This window comes from Medicago truncatula, chromosome 5, assembly GCF_003473485.1.
Source record: "Medicago truncatula cultivar Jemalong A17 chromosome 5, MtrunA17r5.0-ANR, whole genome shotgun sequence".
Taxonomy (NCBI): Eukaryota; Viridiplantae; Streptophyta; class Magnoliopsida; order Fabales; family Fabaceae; genus Medicago; species Medicago truncatula.
In genome coordinates this window covers 41,147,290-41,169,897 of record NC_053046.1, presented here as the reverse complement: position 1 = coordinate 41,169,897, position 22,608 = coordinate 41,147,290, and the positions used below count along the sequence as shown (strand labels likewise).

General features: G+C 30.3%; 4 protein-coding genes across 4 annotated transcripts; 2 read left to right on the top strand and 2 right to left on the bottom strand.

Moving 5' to 3' along the window:
* The first annotated feature begins 3,762 nt into the window (after positions 1 to 3,762).
* On the top strand, positions 3,763 to 6,028 carry LOC11425850 (glycerol-3-phosphate acyltransferase 1). The gene is made up of 2 exons (XM_003617398.3): positions 3,763 to 4,627; positions 4,956 to 6,028. The coding sequence occupies exons 1-2, from the start codon at positions 3,899 to 3,901 to the stop codon at positions 5,844 to 5,846; spliced, it is 1,620 nt and encodes a 539-aa protein (XP_003617446.1). The 5' UTR covers positions 3,763 to 3,898; the 3' UTR covers positions 5,847 to 6,028.
* Positions 6,029 to 11,492: 5,464 nt separating this feature from the next.
* LOC11423358 (PLASMODESMATA CALLOSE-BINDING PROTEIN 5) lies at positions 11,493 to 15,130 on the bottom strand. The gene is made up of 4 exons (XM_003617397.4): positions 14,748 to 15,130; positions 13,333 to 13,824; positions 11,990 to 12,020; positions 11,493 to 11,887 (listed from the first exon to the last, which is right to left on the bottom strand). Exons 1-4 carry the CDS (start codon positions 14,806 to 14,808, stop codon positions 11,659 to 11,661), a joined length of 813 nt encoding a protein of 270 aa, XP_003617445.1. The 5' UTR covers positions 14,809 to 15,130; the 3' UTR covers positions 11,493 to 11,658.
* Positions 15,131 to 18,788: 3,658 nt separating this feature from the next.
* Positions 18,789 to 20,716, top strand: LOC11425849 (pentatricopeptide repeat-containing protein At2g42920, chloroplastic). Its single transcript, XM_003617396.4, has one exon. The coding sequence runs from the start codon at positions 18,834 to 18,836 to the stop codon at positions 20,460 to 20,462; it is 1,629 nt and encodes a 542-aa protein (XP_003617444.1). The 5' UTR covers positions 18,789 to 18,833; the 3' UTR covers positions 20,463 to 20,716.
* Positions 20,717 to 20,875: 159 nt separating this feature from the next.
* LOC11431956 (AT-hook motif nuclear-localized protein 16) lies at positions 20,876 to 22,129 on the bottom strand. The gene has a single exon (XM_003617395.3). It carries the CDS (start codon positions 21,856 to 21,858, stop codon positions 21,082 to 21,084), a length of 777 nt encoding a protein of 258 aa, XP_003617443.2. The 5' UTR covers positions 21,859 to 22,129; the 3' UTR covers positions 20,876 to 21,081.
* Positions 22,130 to 22,608: the final 479 nt, after the last annotated feature.

Genomic DNA, 22,608 nt, shown 5'->3' with positions numbered 1-22,608 from the left:
TTTTTTCATTACTAAAGCACTTGAATGTTTCATGCAACTAAACAAACACAATTTTTTTTTTTTTTGACAAAACAAAAGAATATGTTGAAAATCAATAAAATCAAAATGTACATTATTAGCTATAAATATTGACTTTGATAGTAACAACTTCGATAGTTTTTTTTCTTTAAAAAATGAATTTGAAAATTCAAATATAACAGTTTAAAAATCCAAAAACAAAACTAACAAATACCACTTCTTAGCATGATCTTTATAAATTTGATAGGTTCATCATGCATAAAGTTTTTTATGCTTTGCCTTTTGTCCTTCCATCTGCTCATTGTTCTCAAATAGAATTTATTTTGCCTAAAAAATTTATTCTATTTAAGCTAGAAATTTGAGCTTTTTATTTTTAAATTGATTTTAACGGTAAATATGTTAAGCAATCAAATCTATAGATGATCGATAATAGGTTAGACTAAGACTTTAAATTTTTAGAACATATAAATTATATTTAGAACATATAAATTATTTTTTAAACTTATACGATTCAACCATAAATCGAGCTACACGAATAAAAAAATGCATAAAAGCGAAATATTATTGAGTATATATGTATCTCCTTCTTTGAAAACTATCCGGAGTGGAATAAATTTCAGTTAATTTTTTTCTTTTAAAATTAAATCATACCACATATTTTAATTATAGAACTATTTTTTAACTAGTATGAGGTAATGAATTAATTGATATGTTATTTGTTTTTTGGTGGTGGTCGGGGTTTGAACTCCGGACCTTGCATATTTTATGCATTATCCATACCAACTGAGCTAAGCTCACGAGGTCTGGTATGAGGGGTTTGATATGTTATTTGTTGGTATTTGGTTTTATTAAAAATATTTCTAAATTTTATAAAATATAATTTTTATTATGTTTTAAAATATAATCGATCATTGTTATTGCGTAATATGAATTTTTTCGTTTATTTTATGTTATAATTTCCACCAAACCCCTTACTTTTATGTGGATTTTTAGTATAATATTATTAGATTTTTTTTTATAATTGTAAATTTAATCAATCGAAACATAATTTAATCTTAGTCTCGTTTAATTTAATCAAATCATATTATTTAAATGAGTAGTTCGAACTGAACCGAAACGCATATAATTTTAATACTTGAATCATTTTTTTTTTGTTTTAATACTTGAAGTATTAGATTTCTTTTATCAATTTGAATCTTACTTCATATTTCGGAGTTTACAACACTCACACATCCTGAATTATCAATCACTTATCCTACTATACCCGTGGATTTTGAATTACTTGATGACCCCAAATCCCCACAGATTTTAGGGTCCTTTCTATTTCTTTTATTTGAAGAGATAAAAACACAATTTTTTTTTACAAAAATATAAAATAATTAATGATGACGGGATCCACTATATATCTTTTGTGTTTATCACTTTTTAAATGATATATTCCATTTATTTTGAGAAATCGAGAGATCCATGCTCAAGTCTCCGACATTCAACAACTAGGATAACTATTATTTGTAATTTACAGTTTTTTGTATATTTCAATTTAATTTAACAAAAAGGGAACTTCTACGGTACACCTCACAAATTGAGGTGTACCGATACTTCTGCTTCATAAATTTATAAATTAATGATCATTTTATAAGAATTATATTAGAAGACATCATCTCATGAGAAAAAACACCGTTTCATTGTTTATAAGAATTATATTAAATTTTTAACATTTTCTCGTAAAAAAAATCAATATTCTTCATTGTGAGCAATAAAAATTCAAAAAAGTAAATTTTATTTCATCGACGTTTTTGGTAAATAAGATTTAATTATTATAATTGCAAGTGATAGAAAATAATTATTTTTTCTTCAAAAAACAACTAATTTACTTATTAATTTGATGCTTTGATGGAGCAGTACACTCAAAATATTAGATGTATCATAGAATTTGCCTTAGAAAAAGTGTATCTTTATTTATGCACTCACGCAAGAGAAAGCGTAAGAGAAGAAAAAAGAAAACCATAGATTCGTGAATCTTTCTTAACGTATCCATGCAAACATTGTGCATTTGAACAGACATATCAAATGATTAAGTGTTCACCGAACCACCAAATGAAGATGACATGAATTGTTCTACTAACCGTCACACAAACAAACAGAACAGAGGAAAAATAGTTTCTGGTGCTTAAGATTATGGAAGGTTTAACGTGTACCATAACTACCACAATCATGTCATTAAATTTTAATCAAGTTTACTCTGCCTAACCTACTACAATAATAAATACTACTTGGACATATGCTTCTCATTTTTTAAACACAATTACCACAATATTAATGTCATAACTATGGTTTCATTTTATTTAAATAGAAGTGACATATAACTAACTTGTTTAATTTGTAAAATCAGATAGAAGTTCTTATCATGTGTACTACTATGTATGTGTACCAGAGTTTAGAAGTATATGGTGTAGGTGAAAAGATGACAATCAGATCACACTTAATTGAAACAATTAAAAGTTATAATAAATCAAATATCTTTTGTCAAATAAATAAATGAATTAAATTTCATGTTCCCGCAATTACGTGTAGATGATATTTGAATCTCATATAACAACTGTACGGTGCAACAACTCTGGGAATCACTAGAACTATTCCCTCCTTTGGACTTGGCTATTTTTTAAGAGCAGATCTAACCGTTTTCATAGTTGTTCTACTCTAGAGTTGATATAGGGGGACCCAAACTCAATGATATACAAAATAAAAATGTTAACGAATGTTAATAAATTAAATTTAAAATTTTATCTTAAAAATTATGTTTAAAAGAACAATTTTTAATCTTCAAAAAATTATATACGATTTTTTTAAAATAATTTTTTTAATATGTCTTCTTACATAGAAGTTTGTGATTAATTACCTCCCCCTAAGCAATTAAAATCATCTAACTATTAACCGATCAACTTCAAGTATGATCATCAATAGGAACAATAACAACCTAGGGAATATGTAAACAGAGTAAACAAACCAAAGTCAAACATGTGACAGTCTTCAATAAAGCAACAGTAAAAGTCAAGGACAAAAGGAAGGAGCACTTTGACCAAAAGATGAGTATAAAAATGGTTTATTGAAAAGTCAATTTATCCAATGATGTGGGTGATCTAACTTTCTATTGGCTCATATGGACACAACGGCAAGAGAAAATAGAACTAGAGAATTTGTTTATGAAATTAGGCTTTTATCATTCATGCGGAGATGCAATTACTAATATCTCAAATCGTATGAAAATATGTTGAACAACAAAACTGTCTTTGAAAAGCTTTAAAGTTGTTATATTTTTAAAATTAAATTCAAATTTATAACTTTAATTAAGCTGAAAAAGATCCAAAATAAGTCGAATAACTCTTAAATTTCAAAATAAGCATATCCATACACATAACTATACACTATGTCATTTAAAATTGGTAGTACAGTGTGTGCTTGCTCTAACTATTTTTTTCATTTTTCAAAAAAATATTACCAAGACTCTCAAAGCCTAAGGCGGTCACCAACATTTTAACCTACCTACTCTATCAAACATTATTACTATCTGGCAACATGTTGGAAGCATTAGCATAAAACAAATTTTTTCAAGTTCTAATACCAAAAAATGGAAAATCTAAATAAAAATGTGCTAGGTGAAGTTAATGCCAACTGTGTGGTTAACCAAATGCTACAATCACTCCTTTAATGACTCTATAAATATTACTATCTGTACACTTTGCTCTTCACCACAGACAGACACACACATTTCCAATTCCTATCCTTAATCTTTCTATTTACTTTTTGCTTTCTCAAAAATCAACAACAAAATAGTTTTTTTTTTTTTTTTTTTTTTTTTTTTTTTTTTGAAATATTTATCATGATGTTTCCAATGGTTCTTCTAAGGCTTGTAGATTTGGTTTTGTACCAACTACTTGCAAATTCATACTATAGAGCTGCAAGAAAAATGAAAAGTTATGGTTTTAATTTAGCTTATCTTTCATCTAAACCACCTCATCAACCTTGTTCTTTTCCTAGTATAACAAAATGTGATTTACAAGGTAGAATGTCACAAACAATTGTTTGTGACATTCATAGAGTCCTATTAAGGTCTCATTCATTTTTTCCTTATTTCATGCTTGTTGCTTTTGAAGGTGGCAGCATTTTTAGAGCATTTTTCTTGCTTATGTCTTGTCCTTTACTCTTGATTTGTGATCATGAGTTAAAACTAAAGATTATGACTTTTATAACCTTTTGTGGTTTAGGAATAAAGGACATGGAAAATGTTTCAAGGGCTGTTTTACCAAAGTTTTATTTAGAGAATCTTAATCTTCAAGTTTATGAGATTCTTGCTTCAGCTGGGTCTAAAGTTGTTATCACAAGTGTGCCTAGAGTTATGGTAGAAGGATTTTTGAAAGAGTATTTGAGTGTCGGTGATGTTTTAGGCACAGAGTTACACACTTTTGGTTGCTACTTCACTGGTTTTCTCACTAGTTCTGGCTTACTTGTTAAGCATAGAGCACTTAAGGAGTATTTTGGTGATAGAAAACCTGATATTGGAATTGGAACTTCAAGTTTACATCATCATCTTTTCATATCCACTTGCAAGGTAAGTTTTAAACAATTTTTTTTTAAAGGGTTGGCAAAGATATCTATAAAACTTTTTTGTGTATTTTCTGATGTACATTATTATTTTTTAACTACCGGGTCTAACGCAAGTAGTTGATGCATAAAATGTGTGGGTGATGTAAACTTATTGAGTTCGATTTCAATGAACGAAAAAACATTATTATTTCCTCATTTGGAATTTTAATTTTATTAGTACAACATAAACATAGTACAAATCTAATTCCATATAGAACATAATTAATTTAGTACACATGTTTTAATTAAGTTGATATGTTATGTCTAATTCCACCTCTCCATGATTATGACAGGAAGCTTATGTGGTAAACAATGAAGAAAACAAGAATAGTCCAAATTCAATCATGCCAAGGGACAAATATCCAAAGCCATTAATATTTCATGATGGAAGATTAGCATTCTTGCCAACACCATTAGCAACACTCTACATGTTCATGTGGCTACCAATTGGAATTATTTTAGCAATTTATAGAATACTTCTTGGTATTTTCCTTCCTTACAAATTAGCACTTGAATTAGGAGTTTGGAGTGGCATAGATCTAAAAATCAAAGGCACTATCCCTAAAAAAACAAAACCAAACAAAGGTGTTTTGTTTGTATGCACACATAGGACATTGTTGGATCCTGTTTTCTTAAGCACATCATTAGCAAAGCCATTAACTGCAGTAACATATAGTTTAAGCAAAGTTTCTGAGTTCATAGCACCAATAAAAACAGTGAGATTAACAAGAGACAGAAAACAAGATGGTGAAACAATGCAAAAGTTACTAAGAGAAGGTGATTTAGTTGTTTGTCCTGAAGGAACAACATGTAGAGAACCATATTTGTTAAGGTTTAGTTCATTGTTTGCTGAGTTGGCTAATGAGATAGTGCCTGTGGCAATGAATACTCATGTCAGCATGTTTTATGGGACCACAGCAAGCGGATTGAAGTGTTTGGATCCTATTTTTTTCTTGATGAATCCTAAGCCAAGTTATCATATTCAAATTCTTGGGAAGGTACCTAAAGAACTTACATGTGCTGGAGGAAAGTCAAGTGTTGAAGTGGCTAATTATATACAGAAACAATTGGGTGATGCTTTGAGGTTTGAGTGTACAAATTTTACTAGGAGGGATAAGTATATGATGCTTGCAGGGAATGAAGGGATTGTTCAACAAGTTAGTAATTTGAAAAAATGCTATTGATGATCATCCTATATATGTATATGCTTATGAAGTTAGTCCATCCTGTTTTTTTATTTTATTTTATACTTCATTTTATTTATTTTTGGTTTCCAAATTAATTTGTTGTCTTGCTTGTTCTTGTTTGATATGACATTTATGAGTTGTGACATTGAAGGAATGAAAGTGTCTTGGATATTAGTGTACAATGTATTTCTACTCGTAGTGCTCACATGAATGTTTATTGTTTTAAAAATTGAACGTGATGGTTTAATTCGGTTATTTGATCAGTTCAACGGTTGTTTTATCGCAATTTTCATAAGTTGAACCATAACTCGAGACCTCGTACTGTTTTGAAACATTTTAGATGTGGAGAAAGTACCAATTTTATTTGCAATATTCCACAAAAAACAAAAGTTGTCCTAATTACCTAATATGCACACCTAAAAGGTTATGAAGATTTGTATCATTTTTAAAAGTATATACACTTTTTAGAAAATTTCATTTTCGATGTGTACACATTTTTAAAAAATTGACCTTTTCGGATGCATTTATTTATTGCTCTAAATTGCTGTGGTTGTACACATAATCATACATTTTCTTAAGTCCTTTTTTTAAGTTTTAAGAGCCATAGTATTTCATAAAAGTGAGGATTTGAATGTATGAAAATGAAAAATCTACTCCACATAATACTACATTTTGTATGTGTGATGTTGATAGGTAGGTAGACACATTAATCTTATTGAATCAAGGAAATAATGAGTCCATGGGTATTATTTATGTAAATAACCTAGACTGTTTCAATTTGTGGGAGTGCTATTTTATCATGAATTTTCATTGTCGGTATATAACTTTGTCAAGTAAACATTAATTAAAGAAATATAATTTTTTTTTTTTTTGAAAAAGCCAACAATATATATAAACAAGATGTGCCAAAAATTGAAAAAGATTTACAAAATAAAACCAAAGACCATTACCTAATCAAAAGCAAATGCATCAAAAACTCAAGCAAGTATAGACCATAATGAAAACATTTTACCTTACTTTTATTTAATTGATACTCATACAATAGTTTTGTTTTTAAGGAAAAGGATAAAATATAAATGAACATTTCCGTCCTTGTCTCATTTATGACACAAGTTTTCTGTTAGTCGCTGGTTAATGGAACAACTAATCAAATGTATCCGTTTAACGGTCTAGTTTGATGTGCTACTAGTATTTGTAGTTGAGGAAATTAAATACTATTCAATTACTATATTTTACTTTTTTCTATAGCCTTATCCAGTAATATCATCTAGTATTATAATGAAGCAAGACTCTGGTAACATTTATCTTATCTAATTCTATTTTTTTACTCAGTCTTATCAAATTCTATGAAAACGAGATAAACATGAAAATTTTATATGATAAGATTGAAGGATATATGGTTCACTTCACTTATTATTCCCCTGTGAAATTGAATTGTTGATCATGATCACCTGTGCCATACATTTGGTGAAAAGTTTTGGCATTAACATAGCATCCAGCGTTGGTGAAATAAATATGTACATGTAACTGTAGCATTCACATGAAGTGTTTTTGGTAGACTAATAAATTTACATGCCCATGTGTCATTTCTCTGGGAACTACAACGAACAACTTACATATTTTGGACTCATTGATCAGATATGAGATATCATCGTTTGACTAGTTTAGTAGATTATCTTTTTATGCTAAAGACATTCAAGATTTTTTTTCTTTCTTTCTAAGGAACATATATTCAAGAGCTGAACACTGAAATTTGAATTAAATTGAGTTATATTATACTTATGAAATATTAATATTTTTTTCTATACACAACTTTAGTTCTTTTTTCAATTCTTCCTATTTATTTTTCTCATTTAATCAATGAAGGATAATTTAGCAAAATCATTCATAACTTCTCTTTTCTATGCAAAATTAACTAGATTATTTTTTTTTTTTTTTTTTTTGGTACAAAAATTAACTAGATTATTTTTACATATGTGTGAAAGTGGCAAAGTGACATAATATAGAAAACGAAGGGAGTATTGAATAATTCAATATGTGATGGGAGAGTTGACAACATGACTCTTGCTCTAAAAAGAATTTGAGTTTAATTCTCGCCTATTATATAGATAGTTCATCCTTAGTAAAAATAAAATCTAGATGTTTCATTGCCGACTTAAAGATTAGTTTCATAACAAATCAAAAGAAAATAAGCCATGATAATACTTTGCGGCACACACTAGAGATAAGATTCTAATTGTGGTGAAAAATAACAATTTAATTATGCTTTAACAATTGACGTTGCAAACAATATTTTACAAGTTAACAATGCAGAGTGATTTGTTTCCTACGTTAATATTGAGAATATCTTACATGATCACAAGCATGTGGATGTGGACACACAATTTGAGTGCACATGCAAGAAAATGTTTATCATTTAGTTATTTGAAAATACACATTATTTTATTCTTTTCTATTTCTATCTTTTTTCAAGAGTATGAGTAACTGACTGTGTTTAAATACTTGTGGTCAAGTAAATATTTTCTACTAATATTATAATTTTTTGTTCTAAAGACACACTAAACATATGCTTTAGGTTAAAGGAGGTTTTCTTGCGTCCCAATGCTTGTTGAACGTGATTTTTGTGAATCTCTAATCAGTCAAAGTGTGAAAAAGCACATCTATATCACAAATACACACTCAAACTAATTGTTGAGAAGTTTAAAATTACAAATTTAAAATGAAGTCTAAACGTATCAAATGTTTATACAATCAATTAATTTGTAGTTATTAGACGAATTAATTTTATAATTTAATATTAAGATAATAGAAATAGTTGTGTCAATTTCATGTATATGTCGATATGTATCTTCCCACAAAAATTAAGATTAACTTTAATTTGAGGAATTAAGGAAGCCATTGTCTTTCATGGATTCTAGTTTTAAGACAACTGAATGACAACCACAATATAGAGCATACATTTATTTGAGGGCAAAAAATGTCTAAACATAAACTGCAGTAGTAAATCTGTAACTGCAGACAGAATAAATATGTTGTACAAAAGTATAGTGGGACAAACTCCTACTACTCCTATTTTGAATGCTATTTGTCCCGATGCTTTTTATCACGAACTTCTCGCAAACAATTGTTGAACCAATCATATCTCATGCTATCCAGAAAAAACGGGGTAGTGGATTTTCTGTACTAACCCTTTGATGCTGCTGGTTTAGTAACAGTACGCAGAGGTTTTTTCTTTTCGCACTTCTGGTGCGTGGCGTTTCAATATATAAGTTTTATCGCTATCTTAAACATTTTTGTTTATGTTTTAATTATGATGAGTAAGGCTAAGTTGTACTCTAAAAAGTAAAAACAAATTGTTAATAACCCTAGAAATGATAAGTAAGTCTATTTTTAGTGCATTAACAAATGCATTAAAGGCACATGTAAGAATTTCCATTTAATTATTATGATACCAGTAGCTTTTTTACTATCAAATTGATATTATTTGTGTCTTAAATTAAAGACTCTAAAATAAGTATTTATTCTCATTTCCAGAACTCCTTTTCATATATACCAAAGCTATATGAAAATTCGCCAAAATGTTTATAGAATTTATTAATTATAGATGACAAATGCCATTAAAAAATTAATCAAAGAACTCCTTTTTTTTTTCTTCATTAATAATACATTACTGTTGTAAATAGTAAATGTCCTTAAAAAATTAATCAAAGACTAGTAACCTATCTATCTAGGAAGAAACAAATGAAGAGTAGAAGTTTTCTAGATTTTCTGGTAGTGGCAGGGGTTTTAGATCGGACTTTTGTTGATCAAATTAGGTGAATATGCTCTCATCAAGGGTATATAAAAGGCAATATGGATGCTTCTTTTTCCACTCATCACACCATGGTGGAAATTCACCTAAAAATAAATAAATTATATCATGGTAGGAATTGGCTTTGTTTAAGAGACGAGTTTGGCTTGTTTGTTGGAGCAAAACCATTGTTACTAGAGACGATTTTTTTTTTTGTTCGGGGTTCAAACGATTGCTCATATAATCTTATTAATATAGTCATATTACAGTACAACGACAATTCTCAAGTTTATTATGCCATTATTACATCATGTACTGATCCTCATATTTTTTATTTTCCTTGTAAAAGAATGATGTGCTCCCTCCAAAACTAAATACTACCTCCGTTCTTAAATATATAAGCCTTTTGCCAAAATTGCGGAGATTAAGAAAGTGAGTTGTAGTATTAAATTTGTATACAATTACTATTGTTTTTACAATTTTATCCTTAAGAGAGAGAGTTAATTTATGTTTTCAATATAATATTTATTGTTGATTAAAGAAAAAGATGCAAAATAATTAAGGGTATGTTGGTAAAGAAATAATTAATGTACTTGAAAATATCAAAGGGATCTTATAAAAAGGGACAAATTATTTTTTCAAAAGAGTCTTATAATTAGGGACGGAGGTAGTATAAGAAAAGATAAAATATAATTATTTAAAGTTTTCCTTTCCACTAAAGCCTGTAAGCTGTATGTTTGGTAAATGGTGAATAATTCATAATATAAGAAAAATGTTAAAGCTCTTGCAAAAAGTATATTCTTTTTTGTGGATAATGGAGGAAAAGAGTATATTCTTATGGTAATTTCATATTAAATAATAAAACGTGGTTTATTTGAACATTTATTTCTTCTAAAAAAAATTAATGCAAAATTAATATTTACATTCAAACTGGTGTTTAGGTGTGAAAAGTAATAGCACTTTAAATAAAGGAACAAGTATGATTGAGTTCAGTTAATATTTGAGGCCCATTCTGCTTTGAAAAGACTTACCAGACGGTACAAAACCACCTAATGAAAGCGAGTTATAAACACTAAAAGTAAGGGGTCCCATTAGTCTTCTTTAATATTATTCATAAACAATTTTTTTTTTATTTTTTATAGAAGTAAACATGTTTTATTTTTTATTTATATAAAATAAATAGTTACAGGTTTGACTTCTAACTCTTGCGTATGAAGAAAATTTGGTTCAAGGAAAAGAATTCATCTTGTGTTGTGTGTTCAAGAAATTCTCCAATAAAGAAAGTTTACTCACTACTAACCGACGACAGAACTCTCAAAATTTGCTGAGATGTCTACTATTGAGTAAACTGAACGAAGGTGTGTTTTTGTTAAATGGGGTAGGTAGTTCCAGCCAGACTTTAGGGGTTTGATTTGAAGGTTCAAAAGCCTACCTTGTTACAGTTAGGAAATTTGTGTCACGCCGGGTTGTGTTGAGAATTTGTGAGGCTCATATTATTCGACCTCATTGTTTCTAAGCATAATTGTTTCCTAGCTAAAAACCACATTGCACAAAACTCATGAGTATTTGTTTTTTGTGTTTACATTTTGGAGCATGGTAAGATGATAAATTCAGGTTCCCTATAATTGGATCGACGTAGTCATGAGATTTCATATTCACACATTTGATCGGACCGCCATTGTTGTCTCAAATGCCTGAATGCAAACCCCCTGATTGATTGCAGCGAATCAAAACTCAATGATCACTATTTGAGCTTTAAACTTTGACTTCGTCCAATAGACCATACCTCATGCAAAAATATTGGCTAAAACGGGACAGTCCGATGTTTTTAGGCTTGGTTGAAACACAAAATGTCGATATTGAAAGATTAAACACTTTTATGCGAGTTCGAATGTGATAACTCATAGTTGTGTGCAAGTTTTAAGTGGTGTTTGTCGCTTGAAGAAAACACAAAAAACACAATCTTTAATACTATGTATATGCATGTCCTGTCCGTACTGTTGTCTCCCTAAAAATGCGTTAAATCAGCAAAATGTAGCTCTCAATCTCATATCCATATTTTTCAAAATTGATGATTATGGAAAAATTATTTTCCAGAAATGATATAATCCAAAGAATGACACAAAAATCAGCAAAGCTATTAAATGTGCCAGGGGCAGCAGAGGGAGATGGATTGGTGGGCACTGGCACTGAACCAAAGACGTTGGCACCACTTGAGTTTGTCGTGTTCAAGATTGATGAACTTGTACTGCAATTTTAGTTAATAGTATCATAATTTTTCAGAACTTCCATTTGTGTGGCAAAGGAAAATGAATGAAATTACAAGTATATATGTATGGAAGATATTCACCTTGTAGATGGATATTGACATGTTCCCGTGCCTACAAAATTTAAACAAGTTAATACGATCATCAAAGTTCTCAACAACCAAAAGTAGAAAAAAGTAGAATGAATTGAATAATTTCATCCTTGTATAAAACCTTGTTTTTAAGAAAATAAAGTTAGCCAAATGAGTTCAAATCTTAATCCAAACTGAAACAATCTTGATCTTTTTTTATTTACTTTTCGGATGAATTTATGATTATCAAAACCGGAGGGTTAAGATAAAAAACAATTACCAGACCCGACTTTTTTATTTTATTTTTTATTTTGGTCAAGTAGCCACTAGGCTAAATTCGCACACATTATGTGTGGAGAAGTGGGAAATCCAGAGTTCAAACCTCAGCTCCTACACATAATGTCCCTGGTAGCTACACTTACTAGACCCGACTTATTTATCTCTGCTTTAAAAGATAAATATATTTGATAAAAAAAAGGCATAAATATGTTGTTATCCAAGGATTATATTAGTTATTTATGCATGATTTATGGAGGAAAATAAATGCAATGAAATGAACTGTAGTACTTCCAAGACATTTGTGACAAAAATGGGGGACTTTTGTGAGAATTGAGATGCTGCTACCAACAGTGTAGAAAAAGAAATGAAAAAGTTTGACTTTTGTATCAGGTAGCACTTTAGTAGCTTCCTACATCTCAAACCACAAAGTCTATTGAAAGATACAAATAAAGGTTTCTTTTCTATTAGTCTATTCAATATATTGAACCCAACAATCACATGTCTTGTTACCAACCAAAGGCTTTGTATCTATTTGATACACATTAGAGTTCTACTACTTTTCCTAGCTCATTTTTTTTTGTCCATATATGGAAGCTTATTTTCCCATCCCCAAAATTACTTTGATTTTTTATTTTATTTATAAAGGTCACTTTGAAAAAAACATAATTTTTTTCTATCTTAGAAGTATACTTTTTAGACAAAATCATACAGTAATTAAGTGTTGATTGTATAAACGATTATCATATAAGTGCGTATCTATGAGCTATTTTTATAATAAAAAAAAATAAGTCATCGAAAGTTATAAACCATTTTCATAAGTTATCATCGAGAGTTTATGAAAGCAAACTGAAAATAGTTCATGTACACATCACGCTATTTCAAACGGTCTCACACTTGGTTATACCGTTAAATAAGCTTAAACAATTCAATCCAACAGGCTCTATGCCAAACTTAAACTTATATTTTCTGTCATTCTCAATCTAATTAACAACATATATGCTTTTGAATTTAATATAAGGATGACATTAACACTATTGAAAAAGTTGCAATGGAAATTATGATAGGAAAAGCCTTACTTGGATTAGTGCTAGTGATAACAGCAGTTCCACCAAAATTGCAGCTATTTGGAACAGGATTCTTATGATAATACTTATTAAAGGCGTAAGAAGCAAGATCATGAATAGAATTTGGATTGTAACAGCTTCCACCAGGTTGAATTGCTGAACAATCAGTGCCACCATATCCACAAGCATAGTCCAATGCAACTTGTAAACCAATTTGTGATGCACTTGGACTTGCAACACACCAACTTGAACCTGAGGAGATTGGAAAAGAATTCACTGTGGTTGGATTGGTATATGGAAGTGTTGAAGTTGGAGAAACTGTGTCTGGATTGGAATTAGGATTGAGAAATGGATCAGGTGTTGTAATTGTTGGAATGGTAGTAATTGGAGTGGTAATATCCTTTTGGACAGTAGAAATTGTGTGAGTAATAAATTCTTGTTTCACTTCATGTCTTTTTAGTACATTAACTTCTCTTTGTGCTTCCTTTTCTGTCCTACTTGAACCTGAATTTGAAATCATATAATTGAATTACTTTGTCTGTTCTGTTTCTAAGACATGTGATAAGAGATACCAAATATATTGATTTAAGCCTTAAGTGCCATAAAAATGGACAGCTAATGTAGTTTCAATCTTTGGTTAATTATGTTTAGCATGGTTAATGAATCTAAGAAGATGCTGAAATTCATTGATCACAATTAACCATATTATTATATTAGGCCTTTGGACCTCACTCACTAATCTCTATTGTTTCAAATGTCAAAAGTTTTGTATACAGCGAGCATCTTCTAGTTCTAGATTGGACAATAGAGACATGTGGGGTATCCTCTGTACTGAGACCCCTATATAACAGTCAAAGCAGTTGGACCCTTGTATGTTTTCAAGAAACTGCATGTGGAAGTACTGGAGATAAGGTTGGATTCAACTGCCCAATGTGAAACTATAGAAAGATGATAATCAAAATAATTTGTTCTAATGTCTCTATCATAATGTGTGTGACTAAACAATAATAGAAGAGACAAACATTTTGTTGCAATTAAGGAATTTGTTTATTTTCCATAAAAAGAAGAAATGAATTTATGGACACCAAAAAAGCTCAGTTAATGAACCAATAAGTGCATTGCATCCAATTAGTCCAACATAAATATATAACCATGCTAGTTGAACTAAATAATCACTAAAAGTATAAAGCAATTGAATCCTATAAGGAAAAGCATATTGTTGTTTAAGAATTCAAAAGAGTCCAAAATAATCCATGCAGATGATAATAATAATAATAATAATGAATACAAACAGAAACAATTGAAAACAGAAGAAAATGTGAGATACAAGGACAGTGAATAATATATTAAACCAGAAGCAACTTTGTAACCCATATCAGAAGGAGATATAGACCAAAAACCATAGAAGAAGTGAAGAAAAAAATCACCTGAGCAAAGGATTTGAATTAGTAGGAGAAAAATTGCATAGTGATATACACTCCTTTTCATCTTTAATTTTATTGTTCTACTTCTTTTGTAACACTTTCTCCTTCTCTTCTCTTGCTTTTTGTTGAATGTTGTGTGGTATAATGATTCAAGATCAACTAAAAGTATATATATTGGTGGTGGTAGAGTGTGTTTGTGGGCCTCATAGACAAAGATGAGGTGGTGGTGCAGAAGAAAGTTGGAGGGTGAAGGAGCAAAAAGAAGGGAAAGAAAAGGTGGGGAAGAAAGGTGAGAAGAAAGTAAAGGAAGAATATAGGTTGGGTTTGTGGGCTATTAAGTTATGATTGTAACCATGGTGCTGCTGATGTTACACTTTTCTTATTTCTCTAGAGTGCTTCTTAATTGAATTGAGGGTTTGAGAGGGGAATATTTATTTTTTATTTTTAAATTACGGATTATATAACATATTTTTTTTAAATAAATTAAACGTGATTGAATTATTATATGATTGTTTTTCATAATGTTCATAATTTAAAAATAAAAAGTAAACTCTCCCCTCCTAAACCCTCTATCTAAACACACCCTAAGGCAGTGTTTGGTTCAATGGAAAGATTGAAAGAGGGAAAGAAAGTGAGTGGATGGATCCACTTTCCACAATTTGGAACCACCAAGAGAGGAGAGGAAAGAATGTTTTGGACTGGGACCCACAGCTAAAACCTTTCCTTGTTGGATTGGATGGAAAGGTGGAGAAGAGACCAATTTTGTTTGAAATGACACAAATAACTCTTTAAATCAACATGAATAATATTATATATGTTTTTTTTTGTTGAGAAAATTATATATGTTAAATAGTAGGCTATACCTATTAAACTTTATATGACATTTTTTTTTGAAGGAGAAACTTTATATGACATATCTACCATTAAATATTCATTTTCATGTATATATTAACATATCAATTTTTATTTTCTAATATGTAAATATGAATATATTATATTAAATAAATAATAAAATCATAATTCATTTTATCATAAGGATATTTATGTCATTTATTAGATATACATCTTTCTTTCTTTTCACTTATTCCAAACAACCTAAAAATTATCTTCCTTTCCCTTTACTTCTATTCACTTTCATTCTTTAATCAATTTTTCCTTTTACTTTCTTTCCTCTCACTATTCAAATAGACCCTAAATTTCTCGCGCGTCTTTTTAAACACTCTATAAAAATCTCTAAAAACATATTAAAATATTTCGAATTTTAAAATCTGAATAGGACGTACAAAAACTTCGATGGTGGAAAAGTAATTGTCATTTTTTTATTCTTACTCACACTCACCAATCTTCTCTTATAAAAGATCTTCTATTAAAAAATTGTTTCTATTTGTATTCTTTTTCTTGTGTCTAAGTTTTACATTAGTTATGTACTTATGTTCATACATGGGTGTACATACTAAATAGTTGATATATTATTGGTTTTTAATGAAGGCGTGATATAATTGAGCTGTTACATGACTGTGACTTCTGGGCACACAGAAGCAAAAGTGCTAATTACATTGTACTATTATCATATTTTTTCTTGTTGAAAATTTTCACTTTAACTGACTCCATGTCTGTTGCAAAGAACGGTGCTCATGATGTTGCATCCCAGCTCATGTCTTATGTCACTTTTTCTTCATCAGTAGATAATAAGTCAAACTTTCTTCAACTAAACTAATTGACTAGTGTTACTTAGTTGGGAGGATCTTAAGTTAAGGTTAAATTAATTTAGCTGACTAGTTGTAACATGAAAAATAGTGTAGTTAGGTTAACAAAAGGATAAACAAGAGGCCAAATTTATGACAACCAATAATTGACATCCAAGACTAAAAAACAATACTACTAGAACACTTATTGAAATCTTTATGGTTATCTTTTATTTGTCGTTATAATTTGGAAATTTCGCCTTCATGTGAGTAGAGTAGATTGTCTCTGTTCCTCGGCATCAGGCATAAGGTTAGAAATAGAAACCAAATTTTGTTTGACTTATTGAAAGATTAGAACAATGGCCTAATTGTAACAACGCAAAAAGACCAAGCCTAAAAGGTAACATTTGAAAGCTCTATGCTACCATCCCAATATGCACTTTACACTAACTGAATCACATCTTAATTTTTCTTCCTAATAGGAAATGTTTCTTGTTTTCTTCTTCTTCTTTTCATTAGGGACGGAAATAAGCGAGATCGATCTACAAGGGTCTCTGATTTAGTCTATGATAGGCTAAACTTTTTTTTTTTTTTTTAAATAGAGTAGGGTTAAATTTTTTTAGAAGTCTATTTAGCTTAAAAAATCATGTCACAGATCATTCGAAAAGCTTTTTAGACCTATTAGACCAATTTATTTAAGTAATCACGAATAATATTATTTATTATTATGTTATATTTTGTACTTTGAATTAAAATATAAATTTATTAACTTTTTTAGCAATTCAAGCTTATAAGTATACATTAAATTTTCGCATATTTAAATATGTTATTATAAAACTACAATTGAAATATGATACAATACATTGCCATGATTATCAAAAGAGTTTAATCTAGTTGATTTATTAGTTCGTTAGTCTATTTAAACTTAGATTATATTACTTATTTAAAGATGTTCATATGATATAGTCTTTTAAACATACTAGTAGATTATTTCAGAAGATCATACTTGAGTCTAAAAAGTAAGCATATGACAGACTGCATGCAAGACCCGAGCCTTAAAAAATTTGACATGCCAGACTTAGGCTTTGTAAAACCTAGCACGACCTAGTCTTTTCCCTTCCCTACTTTTCATTATAATGAAATGAGACTTTCATTCATCAAGATCGTGTCAAATGAAATAGACTATTATTTCACAATGTAGCAAATCAAAATTTAAATCCAAACTGGATAGCACAATTAAAATTAACTCTAATAGAGAAAATCAATGGAAAAAAAAAAAAACATTATTCTTATCTTGCTACACTTGACTGATTATCACTTTTTTTTTTATGGTGGTCAGAGTTTGAACCCCGAACCTTACATATATTATGCATTGTCCTACCGTACTAAGGTCACGAGGACACCACTCTTTAAACTCTCATATATCATTACTGAAATTTTTTAATTACGGCTAATTTTGTGAGTTAGTATTAATTATCGGTGGACCAACCACATGCTACATTGTAGGAGGTTCTTAAGTAGTAAATGATTAAATTAGTTTATTTTGATGGTGAAATCAGTTTCATACTTTTCTTTTTGAAGGAAAATTAGTTTCATACTTAAAGAGCACTAATATATGTATATATTTTATTTTATTTTCCTCCACACATTCAACAATTCATTTTCTCTCTAATTTTTTCTTTATCTCAACAATCTAATGGTAGAATAGGTTTAGTTGAGTAAACATATATTTTTTTTACTAAAACACTTTTTAATTGTAATTAGTTGATTATTTAAATAGAATGAAATTCAATACATAGACATGTGAGTAAAAAATATATTGCATAAATATTTTTAATGACAATTTTTTTTTTTTTTGTGATAGTGATTTTTTTTTTTAAAACGGAGGGTTTAACGTTTTAATATCATAAACTAAATTGACATATTTTATATATATCTAAAACTAATTCTATATCTTTTATTTGATGCAGAGACTAATTGTCTAATTCTATATTTTCATAATTTAATAATGGATTAATTAAGTAAATGATCTTTATAAATATTCAAAATTTTGTTTTTATTCAATACAAAATAAAATTGTACATTGTAGTCTTTATAAAATTTTCCATCAGCATTTTTAGTCTTTATAAAATTTTTCCATCAACATTTTAGCCCCTATCAAAAAAAATTATAATCATTTTTTGTCTCTAAAATGCTTAAGGAAAATGTATTAATTAAAAAGTGTGATTTTATTTTGTAGGGACTAACCGTGAATATTTATAGAAACTAAAAACTTAATTAACTTTTTAATAATTAAATTGAACTGATTTTATAAATATAGTTGAGTTGATAAAAACATTATAATATTCGCACGGTTTGAAATTATAAACTAAACAATAGTCCAATTTTCCATTATCCAGAAACAATGTTAACTCTTTCTTGTTCTGCACTTTCTCAATCACCACCACCACAACAACCACCTTCCATATCCAAATTCATCTCCAACCACCCATGTCTCACCATGCTCCAAAACCACTGCACCACCATCAACCACTTCCACCAAATCTACCCTCACATCATCAAAACTGGCCTTACCCTCAACCCAATTGCTTCCACACGTGCACTCACCTTCTGTGCCTCACCATCTGGCAACATCAACTATGCCTACAAACTGTTTGTCAGAATGCCAAACCCAAATCTTTATTCTTGGAACACAATTATCAGAGCTTTTTCTAGATCCTCAACACCACAATTTGCTATATCACTTTTTGTTGATATGTTGTATTCGCAAATTCAACCTCAATATTTGACTTACCCTTCTGTTTTCAAAGCCTATGCTCAACTGGGTCATGCCCATTATGGAGCTCAGCTTCATGGTAGGGTTGTGAAATTAGGTCTTCAAAATGATCAATTTATTTGTAATACTATTATTTATATGTATGCTAATGGTGGATTAATGAGTGAAGCTAGAAGAGTTTTTGATGGAAAAAAATTGGAACTTTATGATCATGATGTTGTAGCTATTAATTCAATGATTATGGGTTATGCTAAATGTGGTGAGATTGATGAATCTAGGAATTTGTTTGATGATATGATTACAAGAACTTCAGTTAGTTGGAATTCTATGATTAGTGGATATGTTAGGAATGGGAAATTAATGGAGGCGTTAGAGCTTTTCAATAAGATGCAAGTTGAAGGGTTTGAAGTAAGTGAGTTTACAATGGTGAGTTTGTTAAATGCTTGTGCTCATTTAGGAGCACTTCAACATGGGAAATGGGTTCATGATTATATAAAAAGGAATCATTTTGAGTTGAATGTTATTGTTGTTACAGCAATAATTGACATGTATTGTAAGTGTGGGTCTGTTGAAAATGCTGTTGAAGTTTTTGAGACATGCCCTAGAAGAGGATTGTCATGTTGGAACTCTATTATAATTGGGCTAGCCATGAATGGTCATGAAAGAGAAGCTTTTGAGTTCTTCTCTAAGCTTGAATCTTCGAAATTGTTAAAGCCAGATTCTGTAAGTTTTATTGGTGTTTTAACTGCTTGTAAACATTTAGGAGCAATTAATAAAGCAAGGGACTATTTTGAATTGATGATGAATAAGTATGAAATTGAACCATCAATAAAACACTATACTTGTATTGTTGATGTACTGGGTCAAGCTGGACTCCTAGAAGAAGCAGAAGAACTCATAAAGGGCATGCCTTTAAAGCCAGATGCCATTATATGGGGATCTTTGCTTTCATCTTGTAGGAAGCATAGGAATGTACAGATTGCGAGACGAGCTGCGCAAAGGGTTTATGAGTTAAATCCAAGTGATGCTAGTGGTTACGTACTTATGTCTAATGTTCATGCCGCGTCCAACAAATTTGAAGAGGCAATAGAGCAAAGGCTTTTAATGAAGGAAAACTTGACAGAAAAAGAACCGGGTTGTAGTTCAATTGAATTATATGGAGAGGTTCATGAGTTTATAGCTGGGGGAAGGCTGCATCCTAAAACTCAAGAGATCTACCATTTATTGAATGACTCCAGTTTTGCATTTCAAGATTGATTATCCGTAAAATGATGAACTTGTGAAGTTTTGTCATTAATCTGTATAAAGAAGTAATAGCTTTAATATAGAGATGATTTACAATAGATTAGAGTCACACCATCTAAATATCCATTTCGCTTGTTCATATAGTTACTTAGAAGCATTTGGATTTACTGTAATTTATAGATTTACGTAGAAAAAGAAAGTTCATCTTGTTATTTGAAAGAGTATATTTTAATGGAATTTAAATTAGGTTTTTGCTTACGTATAAATGGTGTTTTATATTTTGCTCATTGCTTTAGCATATGAATGCTTACCAATAGGCCTAGAGAAGGAATCTCAGATTCTGTGCTGCATGCATGTTTTGCTTTGTTAGTTTTAACACCAAATGCTCCATATATGATATCTAACTAAGAAAAGTAGGCCTTAAATTGTAAAAATCATAGCACTTATTAATTTGTTAAATCAATTGATAATAGTAATACAACAGAATAAAACAGAATAAGCATAGGCATATGATCTTGTTTAGCAATGTCAACCTTCTTATACCCTTGCTTGTACAAGAATCTGGTAACATTATAGCTATCCTATAGTGTATTTTGTGGATGTGATACAACTACTAATAGTAAACTAAGTTTCAGGTTTTTGACAAGTTTCGACCCGGTGCCCAAGAGTATATCTCAGGTGGCATTGCACCATTCATGAGGAGGTTTTGCGGCATTGCATATAAGTCAGAGATATCGAGATGATGTTGTGCCGCGCGTCCATTTTGGTAATGCTGATTCTGCATTGCAGCAGCAAGTTCATCGTCTTCCAGTGGCAGACGATCGAAAGTAGCATGCATGAATGATGCAGCCATGATCACAACAGGTCCTGAAGCAATCAAAGCACCAACTACAGCACCTCCAACAACTTGTCCTTGAGCACCCGCTAAATAAATTGTAAGACCAGTGATTCCTGGTGGTGCAGGTGGCGGAAGAATTGAGCCCAACAATGAGAGAATCTCGAATCGACCATGAAGGGTCACAATGGCACCAGAAGAAGCTGGTTGGCGCAGCGTTACATTCGTGACACAACCGGTGCCATTAAGTATACAAAGACCACGCTGCTTTCTCCTTGCAAAGTTCAACAAACTCTCATTCACATCACACCCGGAGCTTACTTCCATAGCATGAGCTTTCAGTGCATTAGCACTATCTCTGGTGACAATAATAGGTGGCTTAGGCTTGTTTTTTGATCCAGCTGGCCGACCACGAGGCCGCTTTAAGGTTTCCCCCTCAGCTGCAGAAGAAACTGGTGAAACTGATTTTGGAATTTTAGGAGACATTAGGGTAACATCAATACCATTACCAGACATATTATTATTTTGGTTACCATTGTCTTGTTCTTGCTTGTGTTCCATTTCACCAAACATAAGATAGTTTTTGGTTAAAGGAGCAGTAAGAAAGAGTAAATCGCTCTCTCCTGTTACAATATTGAAGGTTTAAATAGTTGCATTATTAGAATAAATATTATAAGAGCCCAAAAGAATGATCACAATTTTAGGATGGAGTTAAGTTATACCAACCACACCATAATTTGCTGTTTTTTGCATTATTCTTCCTAACTCTTACTAACTTTGCCTCATATCAATTACCTCCCCAGCAGATATCTCATGGTGTATATAATTATTACTATTTTCATTCCATTATTACCTACCTACCTACACTATCTTACTCATATTGTACAGATACTTGTTCCAACTTCCAAGTGTATCATAACCTGCATTAAAGATATCTAGTGAGGAAAAGGTGGAGAAGGCGTAGAGAAGGACAATATAGTTAACAGTTTGAGGAAGGGGTATGGGGAGACAGAAAAGAACATATGTAAAATCTTTGTGGATATTTAGATTCAAGCGATTAATCACTATACATGATTATTCTTCGGCGCCAATTTTGATAGACTAATTTGTTTCTTAAAGAAAAATCACTATACTTGATTTATGTTATGGAGCAACTCTTTTTTTATTTTTTTATTTTTAAAGAAGGGAGCAACTCTTGTATTGTATGGCACACATTGAAAACCAAAACAATATAAACGTGTAAAAAAAAAAAAAAAAAAAAAACAAACAATAAGCCTATGGCCAATGAACATTAGTGCAGAGGAGTATTTGTATAACTAATCC